General features: G+C 34.2%; 1 protein-coding gene across 1 annotated transcript; it reads right to left on the bottom strand.

Annotated features, from left to right (window-relative positions):
- Positions 1 to 3,896: 3,896 nt before the first annotated feature.
- Positions 3,897 to 8,488, bottom strand: LOC120358855. Its single transcript, XM_039454471.1, has 10 exons — positions 8,196 to 8,488; positions 7,553 to 7,811; positions 7,376 to 7,438; positions 6,504 to 6,707; positions 6,108 to 6,419; positions 5,889 to 6,004; positions 5,088 to 5,326; positions 4,807 to 4,971; positions 4,624 to 4,719; positions 3,897 to 4,432 (listed from the first exon to the last, which is right to left on the bottom strand). Exons 1-10 carry the CDS (start codon positions 8,486 to 8,488, stop codon positions 4,230 to 4,232), a joined length of 1,950 nt encoding a protein of 649 aa, XP_039310405.1. The 3' UTR covers positions 3,897 to 4,229.
- Positions 8,489 to 20,849: the final 12,361 nt, after the last annotated feature.

Raw genomic sequence — 20,849 nt, 5'->3', positions numbered from 1 at the left:
TAATTGTAAAAGAAATATTTATTATAAAATATATATAATATTCATAACAGTATATTTATTGGTTAATATATTTATTTTATTTGATAAATATTGTATTAAAATGTTTTTCATAATTCCTTTATTATTTCCTTTATTTTCATAATTCCTAAATTATTAAATATATTAAAATATGAATATAAAATTTTCTGTGCTAAATGCAATATGCAATAATACATAATTATATATTATTATTTATTAATATATGTAAAACGTTTTGCAATTTTTTTACTTTTTCTTGTTTTACGTTATGAACAATTTGATTTGCATGTTTCTTATTAAATCTTATTCATTTTAGCAATGACTTGAAAAAAGAGAAAACGAAACATAGGAGAAAGAGTGAGAAGAAAGTATAGGTGGCGGTACTGTACGTACTCGCTGACTTTGCGCATGCGAACTTCATTTTGGGCTTCATACACATCAAAAGTGCCGACACAGAGTTACGCTACTGTATATACTGTGGCCTGGCTTTAACCTTTGAACGTAACTGCGAGTTAACTATCTATATATGCGCAAAGGAGATGCGCATTCGTCTCCGCATAATCTCCGCGTCACCGCATCACTCCGAAAATCACCCTAAAACGCGAAGATCTCCACGTTTCTGGCAACGTTGGCGCTCGTCGAGATTTGGCGAGCGAAGGTTGATTTCTCGACTCTTCGTTGCTTGCGGAACCCCTTATATCCTGATTTTGTCCGCACTTGACTCCTGAGTTAAGGCGCCGCGTAGCGATGGCGCTGCGGAACTAAGCAAGACGCGCGCGCGTCCAGTGATGATCGGCGGGCGCACCGACGATTCTCGAGTTTGGGCGCCGCGTAGCGGAGGTACCGTGGAATTAGTCGGAGCGCGTGTGTTATAGTGGGGCAATCGGACAGATGCCACAGAAGATAACCCTCACGGAAATGGACTATTGTAACTATTAGTAAAGCTATTAATAAAAATATTGGATTATTTCGTCATAGTTTTTTCGCGGATTATTGGGACGAACCAGAGTTGGGCATTATTCGTTATTTTTCGAATAATTTTTTATTTAAATGATTATTGAAATAAAATTTTATTTGTTATTTGCATTATTCGTTATTTGCATCATTCATTATTCGCATTATTCGTTATTCGCATTATTGGCTATTATTTATTATTCGCGTTATTCGTTATTTGTATTATAGAAATTATTTCTTATTCGCATTATTCATTATTCATATTATTAACTATTATTTGTTATTTGCATTATTCATTATTCGCATTATTCGTTATTCATATTATTGCCTATTATTCATTATTCACGTTATTCGTTATTTGTATTATGGATATTAATTATTATTTGCATTATTCATTATTTATTATTTGCGTTATTCATTATTCGCATTATTTATTATTGCCGTTATTCTTTATTTGCATTATTTTTATTTGTAATAGCTTTATTCGCATTATTCTTTCTTTTATCATTATGTGCATGTTAACTTCTTTTTTCATTGTTACTATTATATCCAATAAAAGATTTAAAAAAAATAAAACTTTGATAATAGCTCCATATTCTGATCTCATTTTTATCGGCTTTATACGGCTGATTTAAAAAGTGCAAATAAATTTCAGAAAAACGCTACTAAAGTTACGTTTATTTTCATTTTTAAGTTAGAGATACATTTATGGTTAGTTACTAAAGACAAAATAATTAATAAAATAAAATAAAATCTAAAAAGTAAATAAATAAAGTAGTAAAATAAGTAAAAAAATAAGTTAAATAATAAAATTAAATAGCAAATAAAATAAGCAATAAGATAAATAGAACAGAGTAAAATAAAAAAATTATTGTACACATATACTGTATTTTTTTGGGCAATAGAAGTTTCACACATCAATAATGATTAGAGAAATTTTTCTAAAATCGTTGATGTAAAAGTGTAGAAATGTTTAATTTTAATGCACAATAAATATTACATTTTGCATATTACGCATGAAACAGAATGCACTTTGAAATCGATGACTTCAGAAAAGTTGCTCTACAGTTATCGTTATGCTATATAAAGTTGCTACTAGTCACAGAAACATACGTATATATATATATATATATATATATATATATATATAGATTTTATTTTACTTAATTTTATTTGTTACTTTATTTTATTTATTTGAGTTTTAATTTTTTTATTGATAAAATGAATTGTATAATATTGCTAGGATTAATTAAAATTGGGCCTTTTTGAAGTGGTGGAAGAAGAGGGAAAAGGGAGAGGAAAAGAGGGTTGGGAAGGGACGGAGAGGGGAAAGGGGGGAAGGGATGGAGGTGAAAAAAGTAAACAGGGTAGGGTAGGGGAGGAGTAGAGAAGAGTGGGTGGGGATGAAGAGGGGTGGGGAAAGAGTGGAGAGAGTGGGTGGGGAGGAAAAAAAGAGTGGAGCAAAAAAAAGGAAGAAAAGAAAAAACTAATAATAAGATGTGCCAAAAAATCTAGTATATTATGGATTTTTTCATTGTTAGACGCAGTGTTATTACTTCTCTTACAAAACTTCTAGAAAAGACCGGGAGGGCCCCAACTGTCTACAAAATCGATTGCCTACAGCGTCGATTGCCAACACACGTTTGCCTACAAATCTTTCGTACACAAAATCAATCGTACACAAAAATTTTTGCCTACAGTTCGATAGCCTACAAGGTCTATTGCGCACAAATATTAAATTGAGAAACGAATGTACGTTTGCACACATAACATTATTGCCTACAGTTCGGTAGCCTACATGCTCCATTGCGCATAATATAAAATTCAGAAACAAATGTACGTTTGCACATAAAAATTTTTGCCTACAATACGTTTGCCTACGAACTTTATTGCGCACAAGTAAAAAATTATAAGTCCAATGCGACAATTTTGGTAGTTTAAAAATTTTTATTTTAATAAAACTTTTTAATTTCTGTTTTCTCTTTAATTCTTTGAGATTAAATGATACATATTCCATTGAAACTTTTTTAAATTAAATATATCCACTTGGGTTAGAATAGAGAGATTCTTCAATGGAAATACGCAGATAGTATCACTTTGGTTTTGCATAGAAATTAAAGGGAGTATCACATGGGTTAGAATAGAAAAAATTTTTAATGAGGATATAAAGAAAGTACCAGTTGGGTTTTGTAGAAAAAAAAATCAAAATTTAAGGAGTACACACGCATACTTGGCGCTTCTTTTTACCTTTTTTTGAAAAGGTAATTTTGTGCTGATATCACGCGTTTTGTAGTGTTAAGAAATATATACTTTTTTGGTAATTTTAAAGTCCTTAAAAATTTTTTGTTGCAAAGATATGATTTGTAAAAGGAAAAGTGGATTTTGGAACATTTTTCATTTTTGCTTAATGATTTTTCCTTTATAAGTACACAATAAATTTTTTTCAGCAATGCCGATTGTGCAGTCACATTTCTGCGATTCTCAACTTTTATTTGAAAAAAATTGTTGAAAACTATTGATTGCAGTCAAAGCTATAGCTTTTCAAAGTTGAAAATATCTCCCAGACCCGAAAATATGTTTACGTATTTTACAGTATGTTTAAGGGTTAATTAATTATACGTAAAAATAATCTTGCAAACTTTACATCAATTTTTATATTTTATTTGCGATTCATTTGCCGATTCAATAAATATCAGGGATAATATAAAGAAAGATACGTATTTATTGTAAGAAACAAAGAAACAATTGATTTTATGAAAATTTATTATAGAATCTTATAATCAATATACAAGGTAACAAATATCTATTTGCTATACGTACTTGCATATAATTGAAACAAAACACAAAACTCATCATTTAATCATTAACAAGAAGAAGATAAGTCAGTTTTGTATACTTTAACACCAGAGAAATCTTCAGTAGAATTTATATTAATAATCGTCTTTAATTAACAATAATAAACAAAATGTTATCTCGTAGAATTATCAGTTTAATGACTTTTCTTTTTTCACTTTGTGCTGAAAAAGTGATAGTAATTAGGGTTTCTGCCATCAGAGTAATATTAAGATATATTAAGAGATAATATTAAAAAGATCAAAAACCGAGCAATTCAAATACAGATGATAAATAGAAAATTATAGTTAACACTTTGTATAAGGACTTAAATTTAATGTTATGTCATAATAACGTGAATACATTGCAGATATTTCTCTCGACATAACGGACATTTTTCGTCTTCGGTTTGCTGTTTGCAATCATTACAAATATATAAGTGCCCGCATGGCCCAAATATATGAGTAGCAATTGTATTCAAGCATATACAACATGCACCCCATGCGTTCGTTTGATGTAGATGTAAATACTAAACTTGCAAGATAAAATGGTAGTTCATCGTTTTGTTCGCCGTCATACAAACCGAGAGCACCGTAATCATCTTCTGGTGTGGCAAAAATGCGATCATCTACCAATAAGAAAATTTTAGTAATTAATAATAATATTACTAAAGTATGATGAGCAAAAATTGTACAGAAGAGAATAGAAATGCCTTTCCACATGAATTGCCGCATATAGAAATATACATTATTACAACACTATATGCAACAATTCACGTGGGGAAGGTATTTCTGTCCCCTTCTCTACATTTACATATACCTTCGTTTATTACTTCATTTTTATTATTTGTAATAGTTTCCAAACTTGCTTGCTGTGTTTTTCCACTTTCGGTTTCTTCGATATTTGTAGTTGTCTCTGAAATGATAAATTGAATGATAAATTACAGCTAACGAGAGAAAGGACATCATATCTATTTTAGAAGAAAGCTTTATGAGATGTCACCTTCCACTTCTCGAATATCATTTAATAATACTGTTGCAAGTCTACCGCGTCGTCCGCGACGTCTAGGAGGCCTGCCGCGACGTCTAGGAGGCCTGCCGCGACGTCTAGGAGGCCTGCCGCGACTTCTGCCACCTCTAACCGTACGTCCAGCATTCAAATTTTCACCTGTAAGTATTAAAATAATAAATATATTATATCTTAATTCTCAAATGTAACAAGAAGGTAAATAAATCGTCAAATGTACGTATATATTTTTTTATTCTCAATTATGAAGTACATACCTTCATCGACTACTGAAATCTGCGACGTTGCAGTTATTCCTGAACTCAGATTGCGACCACGTATGCGAGGTCTTCCGCGACGACGTGGAGGTGTATTTTCAATATTTTCCGTTACTGAGACTGAATCGGTAGTCTCGTTTACTATTTCTTCATCTATATCGCTTTGTGAATCTGCAACGTATAACAAATATGTTCTTTTTGTTAGATTAAAAAAATATACATTATATATTGATACGTCACTAAATTATTAGAATGTGGAACGTACCTATAGCCGCATCGCGCGGTGCGAAGTCGTTGAAAAATTTCCGTCTATTATTTCCATATCATTATCCACATCGTTTTGTAAATCTGCAACATAAGGAATACCTTTTATATCTGTTAAATTCAAAAAATATTCAATATGTTCATTGACATGTCATTAAATTATCAATATTATTATATCAGTAAATTACTATAACTAGAGTTAAAATACGTAATATGTATATTGTGATACAAATCAATATTCGGGTAACCGTGCCATATTGCTTAGCACTAAAAGAAATTCCTTCAACGAATATCTATAACCATATGTAATATAATATATAAATTTATAGAATAAATGATTATGCGATAATTTAATAATCATACAGTTATACACGTAATATATACATACATACATATATATATATATATATATATATATATATATATATATATATATATATATATATACACACACACATATATAATATATAACTCAAGGAATAATCGTAAATATATATTTTTTTATAGCAAGATTGCCCAAAATAAAATATGAATTACCTTCCCGAAGTCAATAAAGATTGCGCATCTGTAATACGTTTATCGTGATTCTTGTTATATTGAACCCGTATTTTTCTTATAGTACGGCCTTCTGTCAGTTTTTCAACTTTTTTTTCCTGATTACTGTGAAATCTTTTAAATTGTTTGCAAAAGTTGTGTTGTAAGAATATATTTTATTTGATAATGCACAAAAGGGTAGCAATAATAAATAATACTTACGAAGAAAATTCCAAATATTGGTATCAGTTTTACCAAATTACGAAAGATTTTAAAATGCAAATTTTCCACAAACTTGTTTGTCTGTTTAGACACAGAAATATTATTTTTTAATGGTAGCCAAGTACGTCTTAAATACACAGTAAATTGCAATACAGCGGGATGTTCCGCCGACAACATATCGGCTTCTTCTTGGATTATTTGCAATCCTTCCTCGAATGCATCAATCGGAGCTAATGGTAAAGCCATAGTAAGACCGAGAATTGTCCTTGGAGCTGCTGCTAATTCTAAAGTTTTCCAATGTCTTAATACAGCCTACACAAAAAGTATTGAATATAAATTAGCAAGAGAATTAGAAAGTTTTCAAGATTCCGTTTTCGTTAAAAATTTTATATGTACCTGATTAAAATGAAACCAGCAGCCGATTATTAGTGATTCCGGAAAAATCTGTTTTGCGATAGTCATTGCTGCGCGTTCATAATCGCTCATGACTAATTGTACTCGTTGTAACGCATTTGGACAGAGCTCTTTTACTTTTTGCCAAATTGCGTTAAACAAACTCATTGTACGTTTTTCGCACAATACGAAGAGGACAGTTATACGCTGAAATGAACAGATATACCAAATGAAATCTCTGATAAAAATGAGATATGTTTGATAATATTTCACCTGAAATGTGTCAGTTATGAAAGTTCATAAATAGTTTATGAAATATTAAGGAAAAATACATTGACACATTTTAAGTGTGAAATGCTATAAATATACTTGCACATCTCATTTTCGTCAGAAATAACACACAAACATTTTATTGATGTGTAAAGAAATTGACAGTTATTATTAACAATTTATGATATAAAAATATGAGAAACAATAATTTATGATCATTCATGAATCAATTCGAAATCTTCACAATTTTTATTCAAAGAGGAAACATTCAGTTTGTATCTTCACTTTCAATCTTAATTTTTTACGAATACGTTAAAGTTATAAATTTCAGATTAAAGCAGGATACTAGCACTTTGGCTAGTATGCTCTAATTCAATTTTGAATGATAGATCAAAAGAAGTCTTTTTCTTTATATTTTTTATTAAATTACTTCTGAATTTAAATTTTAAAAATATATTTAATAATATTTATAATATATTATTAATATGTAGTTAGTGATTAAATGACATTTATATATATATATATATATATATATATTTATTTATTTATTTATTTTACTGTAATTCATATTTTTTAAAATATGTATACTTTGACTTATAACTTACTGTGTCCATATAGCGTGTGTGAATAGTATATAATTGTGCAAAGGATGGCACTCTGGGCATTACCTACAAATAAAAAAACAATTTTCTTTCAAATTATAATAAAATTTATTATCTTTCTGCCACATCTTTTCTTTTTATACTACACATTGTTCATGTTAAATCTCAAATATTACTCACCGAAAATGTACCATCTATATAAATTTCTGTTGCTGTTACTAAGGTATTTAGTAAGACGTCACTTGTAAATATAAATGCTTTATAACCCTCATCTGATATCACCGTGCCCTTAAAGATATGTTGAACTAGTTGATAATTTATTAATGTTAATTCAAATTCGGTAATGGTTTGTGGTATTTCCGGCTTTCGACGTTTTTGCTCCCTATTGAGAAAGCTTCTCACACTAGGATAAGATATTTTTGCAGCCGCTATTGAGTTTCTGTGAAAATAAAAGCACATGTTAATCTCATTATATAGACATGTACCAAAAACTTAATTGTAATATATTACAAGATTAATATATTATATATTTCCTAATATTAATCTATTTCTTAAATTTTAATTATTATGTTATTATTATTATAAAATAACAAAGTAACAATACTAAATTATAAATAATTGTTCATTCATTGTTTATTTATACTCTGAATAATTTAATATGAGTTTAGAAAACGTGTTTATAAAACAAATATATGATATCAGTGTGTTGACTATCATTTTTTTCTATCGTCACAAAAATAACTATACAGTACAATTCAAAAAATGACTTTGCCAACTAATGTATGCTTATCTATTATGCTTTATAATTAAAATGATATACTACCTTCGGCATATAGTATCAAATATTTCTTTAGGTTTCATCCATGTTTCTTGAAACATCTGCAACATTTCTTGCTTTATTTCAATTTGCTGTTGTATTGTCTCATCTGCTGGATGATTGTGTGGTGATTTTAAAATATACGTTCCTACTTCATTTTGCATCAATATCGCGTAGCATTCCAATCTTCGCCGTGATGAGCACCGATAAATTCTTTTGCATCGCTTGTCCTTATGATAAACATAGCCATCGTGTACAAATACGGTTGTGCCGACATGTTTCCCGGGTAACTCTTCCATAATCACTACTAATATCTAACAATTTAACAAAAAACAATTGCAATGTCTTTCAAGCTTCTTATCACTAGCTTGAAAGACATTGCAATCGTTTTTTGTTATATTGTTAGGTAATAACTGCGTTCAGCAGACTCAACAGGTTGAGACATTCTTCTGGATTATCCAATCAGACTATCTGATTTAGAAGAATACACCAATTACAGCGAGCGCTCACTCAACTGTTGAGTCTGCTGAACGCAACCAATGATGCCAGCTCGTAGATGGTGGTTTATGCAAATGATAAAGGGTGTTTACGATAACTGATCGGATCTCGGATTGAATTGAACAATGGTACTCAACCTAGGTATAGAAAATTTCCCTAGACTAATCGGATTGACAATCGCTGTCTCAAATGTAATCCGATTGATGACGAAAGTGTGGAGACACAGAAGCACGCTTGAAAAGTATATCTCTTTACTTTTTAATATAATAACACGAAAGATCCAAGATAAAGTTAAAAGGAATGATTTAAATTTAGATTTATTGCAATATTTTTTGTCTAAACACCGGATTTTGTTTAAATTTCTGTTCGTAAAAATTAATTAATCTATTCTAAAATTTGTGATTATATCGGAAACGAATCAAAATTAATTAAACAATTATTAATTGTTAGATATGAATTAGCGTATCATACAATATTTCAAGCATATCATATGGAACTTCTGTTTACTCTTACGAAAGACATACGGGCTGGAAATTGTAATCTTATATTACAATGACTACAGAAAAATACTACAATAACCATACACAAATATTACAATAAACGTGTTAATATTACAATAAACTTGTGTGGTTTTTTTGTATTACGAATGGATCACAGGAAAATATTACAATAATCACAGAGATTACAATTTCTAGCCCGTACGTCTTTTTTGTAAGGGTAAACTTAGTAAAAATAACTTTGAAATCATTCAACTACATTAATATTAATTCAACTACACATTAATCAATATTAATTTATATGTTAAAAATCAATGTTTCTGAAAATGTTCTTTTTATTCTTTTGCAGATTGTAAATAAACTTCAATTCCATGAATAAATAAAAATTACTGGAAAATGGATTTATATGAAGAGGGCATTATTGAACAATATCAATTTAAGCTAACTTAAAATTTGTAAAATCTGCTTTTCTTTGTTAGCTGTTTATTAGAAAGTAATAATATAAAAACGGAATATACATAAATAAAATTCAAATAATTGTATGCATATATGACTTTTATTGTAATCAAAGATACATATCAGTCATTCATAACAAAAATAAAAATTTTATGTAAATTTTAACATAATCTTTGCCTTCAACGGTCGTAACTAGATTTTCGTGCTTGTATTGTTTGTGTGATTTTATCACAAAAAAATTTTTATTTTTGCTATGGATGACAGATATGTACATTTTATTACAATAAAAGTCATGTATGCATACAATTATTTAAATTTTATTTATGTATATATTATGTTCTTATATTATTACTCTCTAATGAACAACTAACAAAAAATAGCATATTTTACAAATTTTAAGTTAGTACAAATTGATGTTGTTGAGTAATGTCTTTTTCATGTAAATACATTTTTCAGTAATTTTTATTTATTCTTGGAGTTGAAGTTTATCTACGATCTGGAAAAGAATAAAAAGAACATTTTCAGAGACATTATTGATTTTTAACATATAAAATAATATTGATTAATATGTAGTATAGTTAAATGATTTCAAAGTTATTTTTACTAAGTTTATAATAAACAGAAATTGTATATGATATGCTTGAAATATTATATGCTTTAATTTGTACCTAACAATTAATGATTGTTTTATTAATTTTGATTTGTTTCCGATATAACCACAAACTTTAGAATAGATTAATTAATTTTTACAAACAGAAATTTAAACGAAATTCAGTTTTAGACAAAAAATATTACAATAAATTTAAATTCAAATCATTCTTTTTAACTTTATTTCTGATTTTTTGTGTTATTATTTTTAAAAAATAGACTTACTTTTCAAGCATGTTTCTATGTCTCCACGTTTTCGTCATCAATCGGATTACATTTGAGATAGCGATCGTCAATCCGATTAGCCTAGGGAAATTTTCTGTACCTACGTTGAGTATCATTGTTCAATCCAATCCGAGATCCGATTAGTTATCGTAAACACCCAAAGATGAGCAACGCGCGTGAACATTGTGTGCATAGTAACTTGTCATTACTATTCATAATCCGTTCTTACATTCAAGACTGTCTTAAAGCGTTGTCACACTACAGGTTGTGAGCTCGGTTGCGATTGCTGTTATGATTAAAGTAGACTCAGTAGGCCTATTCTCTAACTTCATAACGACAATGTCGTTATGTAGCGACGATCGTCGCTTGCAGTCACTAGCGCTAACGATGAATGTTATTCTGTAACTCGGCCTAACGATGCGATATCGATACAAGATGTGGTACTGATACCGACGTCGTTATCGAAACGACAATGACCTATACTGGGATTCTCTAACTTCTTAATGATGATTGTCGGTATTGTTAGCTATCGACAATCGTCGCTTGCACTATCGATAATCGTTACGGCAGGTGATTCTATAACTTGGCTTTAACGATTATATTCGATGCAAATATCGTTACAGACGTATCGAAATAATCCGATAGCTGTGCAACGTTGCCAGATTTTAAATAGTAAAAATTTAGTAACTTTGGAGTGTTGTGTCTAGTTTTATGAACACCGAACAAGAAATTTAACCTAATCATCTGTAATCATCTTCACTTGATAAACGTAGATAGAATATCTTTATATCAGTTACGTTACAATAAAATAATTCTATTATTACTTTTTGTAATAACGAAAATTAGCTATCTAATTAAAAATGTCGCAAATCACTAATAGGTATGTATGAACTGTGATAAATATAAAGATAATTATAGAATACGCGAGCCTCGTCAAAAATATTGACAAAGGTATATATAATTATTTGATGCATTTTAATACGAAGCAACAGAATAAATATATTTTCATCAACATTTTTTAACGATGACCGTATTCTAAATAAGTACCAATGTAAAACATACACATGATAAAATATAAAAAAATTTTGATGACCTTTATTTTACAGCAAAAAAACAAGAACTACAAGGGCATTGCAAGTTCAATTAACAAAAATGTTAGATTTTTGTACAGCTTTTTAAATTCGTTGTTCGTCAAATCGAACGGATTTTCCGTTGTTCGTAATAGTTGTCGTTGTGCCCTTCATTCCAAGCGTTGGACACGTTCTTCTAGTAATTGTAAGTCTGCAGCAAGATAGCCAAGCGCCATCCTATAACAAAAAAAATTAAATAATTATTTTATTAGGGAAACTAAAAGTTTAAATTAACAACACAAATTCATTATTATTCATCTAAAATTGAAGTTAAGTTTTCTTTTATTATATTTATTCAGTTTGAAATACATAGCCAACTATTGCATACACCACTTAAAAAATTATTAAAAAAAAAAGGAAAGTATTAACTTAGGAAACGTTTTTATTTCCTAAGTTAATATTTAAATTAAATATAATGAGATTAACTTCATTTTAATAGTATTTTAAAGATCAAAATAGAATATATACATACTTATTAAAAACACAAGTAAAACATGCAAAAAACAAAAGTCATCATTAATCATCATTAATGTATTACATACCTTTGGTCGTTCTAAATAAATTAAAATTCCTAATAGAATTTCAACTTCTTACGCTGCCCTATGGATTTCCAATTCTTAAAAGAATTAAAGTCACCGAATTAAAAGATGTCAAAAACTGAGAAGGCCACTCGATATATTCACAATCAGACACCAACTTAACCTCCAAATCATGGTTGCGGGAACACGTATTACACACATACGTATACATTTCATACACTAACGCACTATCGACTCACATTATCGTTAATAGCTTAGCGAGACCTCCGGTAACGATCGCAAACGTATCGACGCGGCTTCGATAACTATCGGAATTTAACGATTCAAGTTATCAAGAATTGTCGATATCTCCTAGTTACAGAATAACCTTTTGCGATAATCATCGATATCGATAGTTAACGATAGCGATATTCGTCGTTAAGAAGTTAGAGAATCCCGCTACTAGTTTACACCGAACACTTGACACGCATACTAACAAGTAACTTTCTATTAAATTGTTTTAATTTCGACAATACGTGTAAATGTATACGTGATATCTATATTTAATTAATTATCTTGATTCATATTGTACCAGCTTAATATACTTTCATTAAATTTATTACCGAAATTAAGATAATTGAATAGAAAGTTACTAAATATTACGCGTATCAAGTATTCGGTGTAAACAAAGCCTATATCCGAATCGACATAACTTTGTCATTCTATTATTTAATCAACTTCTGCATTCTAGTATTCAATACCAATCAAATCTCTGTCTTTACGTATGTTACGTCCTGCGGAGTAACAATTCTTTTCTTTCGAAATCGATGCAGCCAAGCAACCGAAAATTGTGAAAAGATGGTCTATCTTAACCGCGCAGCTACGCTAAAATTGTCCGGTCGAGTCAATACGGCTGGTCCAACCTTAACACGTGCCGATTTTGGCGGAAGCAAGCGTTGAAACGCGGATGATTGACCCCATCGACACGAAACACTTGTCGCGCAATTAATAGGTAGGGCGTGGGCAATAATAAGAAACAGTACACCTGCGGATTAAAATCCCATAGGAACCATAGGCAGAATTAGGTATAAAAGGAAGGAGCTCCGGAGCTCGCGAGCACTTACTTACAGTGATTTACAGTCACTTACGAGCACTTACCGCATCTTTTTTTATTCTGCTCAATCGCTCATTTTTTTTGTCATTCATTGTTCGCGATTCACTCCAGTTCGAGCCGTCGCACATTCCGTGACATTATATGTCCGAGTTTGTGACGTTCGGATTCGTATTTATCGTACTTAAATTTGACGCGGGATTGTGAGAATTAGTCAACAAGTTCTTTGCAACTTCCGAACACTCTGAGTGCCAACCGTCGACCAGCCGTCCGCCGTTGTAAGCTGAATCCGCTCCGCCAAGCACCAAATCGTTCGCATCTTCACAAATTTCACCCAACAGTAAGTCTTAGCCGTCCATTATTTTTTTTTACTCTTCATAAGACTACCTTCTCTCTCTAGTAAGATATTTATTATATTTTTCAAAACACTCATATACCCAATATTATTTCACCACCCTTCCTTTCCTCCCTCTATTACTCTCTTTATTTCCCGCAGGATACAATCGAGCTCTTTCGATTGGGTCCGCGACTTTCTCTATTTCCCGCAGGATACAATCGAGCTCTTTCGATTGGGTCCGCGACTCTCTTTATTTCCCGCAGGATACAATCGAACTCTCTCTCTCTCTCTCTTTCGATTGGGTCCGCGACTCTTTTTATTTCCCGCAGGATACAATCGAGCTCTTTCGATTGGGTCCGCATCTCTCCTTTCATTTTCTGCAGGATACAATCGCGCTCTTTGATTGAATCCGCAACTACCTTTCATTCCCTGCTGGATACAATCGAACTCTCTCTCGTTCGATTGAATTCGCAGCTTTCTTTCCTTCCATCGGAAACGAAGAATTCCGTTCCTTTTATTAATTCAAACTTTTTCCTTTTTCTTTCCTTTTTTTTTCTTTCAAGAAGTTAAAATATAGATTTTATTTTCCTTTATTAGAAAGAGAGAACGTAGCCTTAATTCTCAAATTCATTCTAGTGCATAAGCGAGTCCCTGAACATAAATCTCGAAGAGGCATTAAAAACTGTCGGAATCGTCGAAATAAGAAGCTCCGGAAACTTGACGCATCGTTATCGCTCTACGGAAAATTACACAATCAGCGAAGAAAAAATTCTGTTTTGCCTAACGCTTTAATTAATTTAAGAACTTCCGGCGAACCGACCGATTCATCTCCACCAGTCTCAAATCTGTCTCCCGAATCATTGTCTCTTTCCCCCTGTCGTTATCCCTCCCCCTCTTACTCCCCTGGATCTCATGTAGAAACAGATTTTAAACAATCACCAGGGTCACCTTCTTCTACTTTCGATCCCTTTGCAGAGCCCTTAGCATCTCCTCGCGATTCAACCTTTTCTCCTACAGACTTTCCTCCTACACCTTCCCCCGATTTTTTTCATCGTAATCTCGATTCACCTGTTCGAAGACCCCCGGAAGACCCATACTCCCCCGCGTTAGAGTTTCCTCAAGAAAACCCGCATTCCTACTCATTATTTACTCCCGAACAGAGAATATAGTAAACGAAAAAATCGAAGCGAATCGAAGAGTAGCCAATGAATTGGAAGAAATCTTCGACTCGCTCCAAAGCCTACCTGGACAGCTAAAAATCCCCTGATCACAATATACACCCACACACGCACATTTATATCTCGTTAAGAACAAATGTAACCAATTAGAATTTAAGTTGTAACGATACGCCCCTCCACCGTCCGTGCGCCTCCGTTCCGTCCACCGAACGACAACACCGAGCGTAGCCAGGGACCATGTGCGCGCACGACCGAACTTCGACGTGCGACCACGCGGCGACACGCGCGCCGATCGTGGCGTTCCGTAACACTCCCACTCCGGCTCAGCCGACCGAGCGCGCGGTTGGCCTGCTCAGCCGCGCGTTCGGATATATAAGCCGGCAGTGGGAACGCACAAGGCAGATCCGTCCGACTATCCGACCAGTCCACAAACCGAGCATTCTCGATCGCTTCCTTAAGACGAGCATTCTCGTCGCACTCCGAGATCCTCGACGGGCATTTCCGTCGGTACCCCCGACCGAGCATTCTCGACCAATCACGTCCGAGATCCTCGACGAGCATTCTCGTCATCATCACCGGCCGAGCATTCTCGGCCAATCACCGTCGTCCTCGAGCACCTTCACTGCCGCACCGACGAGTCTCGTAACCTATTCATCGGCAGGGCATAAGCAACCTGTCGATCGAGCGCCCCACTTGCACGGGGCGCGCTCGGGCGAATCGCGGCGGCGACCGCGCCGGTAACGACCCGCGCTTGCGCACGCGCTTACACCACCGCGTTAGTCACTCCCGCCGCGCCCCGCGACTCCCCGACCGTACGGGCGTACAGCCCGCATAGCTCACCGCGTAGTTTAGCCTACACCTGTAAATAAATAGTTAAGTTCTCTCGTCTAAATGTAAACCGCGTGAATAAGCCTTAGTTTTCTGAAGTCATTCCGCCGCAATCCTATACCGGCGATTGGCTGGACACCGACAAGCTCTCTTTAGTTTTGATATCTCTCTATTTCGTTAGCTCTGTTATTTTCTCTCATGTTCATTTTGTCAACTCTTTTGCAATTGTTATTTTTAATAAATCATTCTCTATCTTTTGCTACGTAAAACATTGGGTATAATCATTACGGACACCTGATCAACCGACGAGCCTTATCCGGGCCGATCCCGAAGTTCCCGCACCGCACCGAACCAACCGAAACCGCGTACCGTTACAAAGTTATAATTGCATTTTCTATTAAGATCATAAGATTTTTCTTCTTTTTATTATACATGTTCTCTACTAACAAAAATGTTATTTGCAAATTAATAATTATTATTTTAGTCATCACCTATCATTGTAATCGGTTATTTCTTTTATTATGTTAAAATAAATTGTAATCCTTAATTTTAATCATTTTCGTTTATTTCAATCACCTCTAATTCCCGCTCCGATAAAATTGCACTTGGTCCGATCCCGCGTAAAAGCGATTCAATTCGTTTACACAAAATAAGGACTACACAAATGCAAGAGTTTGAATGAGAGTCATAGGTCGTCATTCTCGACACCTGACCTACATTCTGACTCACCTGACGCATTCGACTCGTCGCACTTGCCCGGAAACATGTGTGCGCGAGATTAGGCCTGTTCAGTTCTTCCTATCTCGCTCAAATTATTTCCCTAAGTCTCTATCTGCCAATCGACCCGAGAGACCTATTTCGAGAATTCTGGACGTAACACGTACATTTTTCAATGAATTTAGGAAAGTTTAGATATTTTCATTAGAGCCATAATAAATGAGGTTATGTTTTACACTAGAATTGATAATAGAGATATACACAACTGTCTGTGATAACAATTCAAGTAACAATTAATCTCATAATAGATATTGTTGAGAAACCGACAATTCGTGATTCAAACTCTGGAAAAGCGGACACATAACTGTGTCAACATTGAAGCTTGTTTTCGTTCAACTAGTTTGTAAATTTAAATATTAGATGTCATAGCTTAATATGTCAAGCGCGCTTATTTTCAAAATAGCACGTTAATCTCTCAATACCGAGGTCAGAACAATATTGACCATCGGACAGAATTTCGCGCCAATAATCTCGTCCCCTCCAACGGGGCCTGTTCGATCCGATTTTTGGGCACCACCGAAGTACGCGCGATATAGTCGGGAGATTCACCAAAGCACCGTAGAACGAGCGACATCAAACCTTCAGAATCTCGGGTCAATTATTACCGCTCTTTGATTCAAGAGCAGCGCGACGGCTCACCGCTCCATCACCACAGTGACACGGAGTGTCGGAAGCGGGAACTTGTGTAAAAAAACCTTGTGAAGTTTAAATAAAATTTATCAGTGCTTGACACCATCAAATCGAGAGTTCTTCCTGGACGACCACGCTGTCTGACCCCGCTGATATTGAGACTGAATGGATATGTTCGGTGCTCGTCTCGATACGACTGTGTAAGCCAGAGCGCGACCGTGCTCAATTGACATCACGGTCCTTCTGACGACCAACACGGTTGATTCTCGACGGGTCGTCCGACACACACAGCATCCTTTGCGCTTTGCTAAGCGAAGCCGGCGTCCGCGGACATCACGAGATTCTTAAAATCGCGCCCGCAACAGATATTAATATTACTACATGTCAGAGTAAGTACATATGAAGCAATTAATCATTAATAATAACGAAGTCAAGCTCGCTTTATTTACGAACGTAATCAATGGAAAATTAACGGTCAATAGTGAGTAAATTAAAGTACATTTTTAACGTGTATATATTTCCTTTATTTACGAATATAATTTTTCTGATTATTGTATTAAGTTCGCTAACAATTTCAAACGTTTCGATTTCCATCAAGTCTTCTTCAACTGAAAGACATTGACTATGTCCGATTCTATACAATTTACATAATTATGTCATTTACATAATGTTTATTTACTAAAGAAGTTGAAACTTTCGAAATTGTTAGTGAATTTAATAAAATAATCAGAAGATTTAGTTATATTCATAAATAAAGGAAATATATACAAGGTGTCATAAAAAAAGGGTCACATATTTTGATAGCAAGTAGTATTGATCAAAACAAGAAGAAAAGGTCTAATTAACATAGGTCCTAAAACTAATATCTTCAAAGATACAAGCTATTTTGTTATTTGAGCTCTTTGTCGTTTTCTTGTTAGTCGTGTGATCTTTAGAATGTGTCTCCTAATATTTACATTTGGTTCGCAATAGATACTACAAGTCAAACGACATTGCGTAGGCCTTGACGAATGTGAGCAGCCCTAGTAAACAAAAGAGTGTTTACTACTGTTGCTATACGAGAATTCGTCAGTACAAAATTAATCGTCTGACTCGTAGTACACTACGTAGTACACTTTAGTTAGAGTGTGCAGTTTACTCAGTGAACAAACATAATGGAAGCCTATTATTCCACGCGAGAAATGGCAGATATGATATTTTGTTATGGGTTAGCCAATGGAAGCAACCGGGAAGCACGTGCCCGCTACGTTCAAAAGTATCCAACACGCAGGGTACCCTCTCAAAAATTATTCAGCAAACTTTTCCAGCGATTCTCAGAAATTGGATCTTTAACACCACGAGTAATTGATCGGGGCAGGACTTATTCAGTTCGCACGCCTGACATGGAAGAACGGATATTGAGAAGAGTGAAAGAAGATCCTAGAACAAGTACAAGAAGAATAGCAGCAGCGGAAGGCATCAATCGTCATCTTGTCTGGTCCATTCTTCACGAGCAGTCATTATATCCCTATCATATCTAACGAGTGCAAGCTCTTAGACCACCAGATTACCAGGTGTCTAGACCTTGAAGGTCTTAAACTGAAAAACGCCGGACTTAGGATGAGAAAGAATTACTTTAATTTGATTCCTTGGTCACAAACGTGTGTATTGCTACTATTCGGTTACAGAGAGAGAGAGAGAGAGCTCAGTTACAATCTTCTTCCTCCTGGTACATTCCTTATGCGCATGCGCTCCCTTCCGCTACTTCCGTCAGTCCTGCCGTCGCAACGACGTTTCCGTGTAGCATTTTATTTGAGTTATAATAGTACTCCTTGACATCCCGGCCCACCTTGAAAGGCCTCTTTCAAACTTGAATTTCATGGTACATAGTTTATAACGTATGATAATTATTCCTGAGTTAAAAAAAAATAAAAAATAAAAAGAAAACATAAATCAATACATGTGAAATGTACTAAAAGATGCTAGTAATTATAATATAGTCTAGAAAATTTAAAAATTAACTTAAAATTGAATGAGAAAGACTAATTATGTATTGTGTTAAACTTAGACTCCCGGAGTTTCTGGTTCCCTTCCATAATCGTCCAGTGGTAGAGCACAGAGCTTACGTATGCTCCTTTTGTAAATTCCATTGACTGTTTTTACTGAGGCTATCCGGGCTACCTTATCGTCGCCTCTATGAATCTTCAAAATACGTCCTAAACTCCATTTGAGCGGAGGATTTTGCTCGTCCATTACCAGGACCATCGTGCCAATAGCCAATTTGTTTGAGTCATAGTGCCATTTAGTCCTCATTTGTAGTTGGTGTAAATATTCCCTCTGCCACCGAGTCCAGAAGTGTTGCTTTATTTTCTGCTGATGCTGCCATCTGGATAGCGTGTTAGTACGAATATCCAACAAATTTTTTTGTACAACTTCTTCTTGTGAATCTCCGATTAGGAAATGGGACGGTGACAAAGCTATTAAATCGTCTGGGTGTGAGGATAAAGGAATAAGTGGTCGGGAGTTAAGCACAGATTCTATTTCGGCTAACAACGTGCTGAATTCTTCGTATGTCAAAATTTCGTGTAACCGTATACAGATGCCTTTTTGCCGCTTTTACTGCGGCTTCCCACAACCCTCCAAAATTAGGAGACCTGGGGGGAATAAACTTCCAAGTTATACCCTGTGATGTTAATTTAGTTTTGATTGCTTCTTCTTGATGTCGTATGAATTGATAGATTTCCTTTAACTCTTTTGCTGCTCCTATAAAGTTGGTTGCGTTGTCCGAGTACAGTATAGTACACAGTCCTCTTCTAGCGGTAAATCTTCTCAACGCTGCTAGAAATGCTTCCGTCGTTAGATTTGTAACTGCTTCTAAGTGCACTGCTTTTGTATGGAAGCAAACAAATACTGCTATGTATCCTTTAGTGATAGGAATTTTCCCTCTTCGTTTACCTTCTCTGATTTGTATAGGTCCTGCATAGTCTACCCCTGTGGTAGTAAAAGGCCTTGCAAAACCTTGCAAGCGATCTTTAGGCATGTCTGCCATTAATGCTTCTAACGGTTTAGGTTTAACTCGAAAACACTCTATGCAGCTGCGGGTTACTTTACGTGCTTCGTTTCTGCCAGCCAGAGGCCAATATTGTAATCTAATTGATGACAACAGCTGTTCCGGACCGCAATGTAATAATTTCTTATGTTCTTCTCTGAATATAAGTGTTGTCACATGATGTTTAGAAGGTAATAGCACCGGATGCTTTTGATCTGAGCTAATGTTTGCATGTCGGATTCTACCTCCCACTCGTAGAAGTCCACATTCATCTACAAATGGTCGTAATGGAAGTATTTTGCTTTTTCAATGAATTTCCTTTCCTAGTCTAAAAGCTTCAATTTCCCTTTGAAATGTTTCTTGCTGCACTAATTTGATGATCATAACCATGGCTTGCTTTAACTCTGGAACAGTAATTGATCCTGTCTGCTTTACTTTTGTAAAATTAATAAATCTTACACAATATGCCATAACTCTTCTTAATTTGTTTAAAGATGAGAATTTATATAACGTGTTGCATGAATTTGCTATTGTTGTAAGCACAACTCTCTTGAGTTCCGGAACTTCTGTTGTGTTATAATCTTTCTGGGGCGGCCATTTCATCGGATGTGCCAGCCATTGCGGCCCTCGCCACCACAATTTACTGTTTTTTAATTCTTCGGCCGTGGTACCCCGAGATAGCAGGTCCGCCGGATTGCTATTAGACGGTACATGATACCATTTTTTGTTAAAGGCTAACCTTTGAAATTTTGTCACGCACTTTTCGGACGCCGGAGAGCAACGGCGAAGTGCGCGATCA

The sequence above is a fragment of the Solenopsis invicta genome, chromosome 10 (genome assembly GCF_016802725.1).
Source record: "Solenopsis invicta isolate M01_SB chromosome 10, UNIL_Sinv_3.0, whole genome shotgun sequence".
In the NCBI taxonomy this organism is placed as follows: Eukaryota; Metazoa; Arthropoda; class Insecta; order Hymenoptera; family Formicidae; genus Solenopsis; species Solenopsis invicta.
Note: the sequence above shows the minus strand (reverse complement) of the source record. Positions and strands in the feature narration are given on the sequence as shown.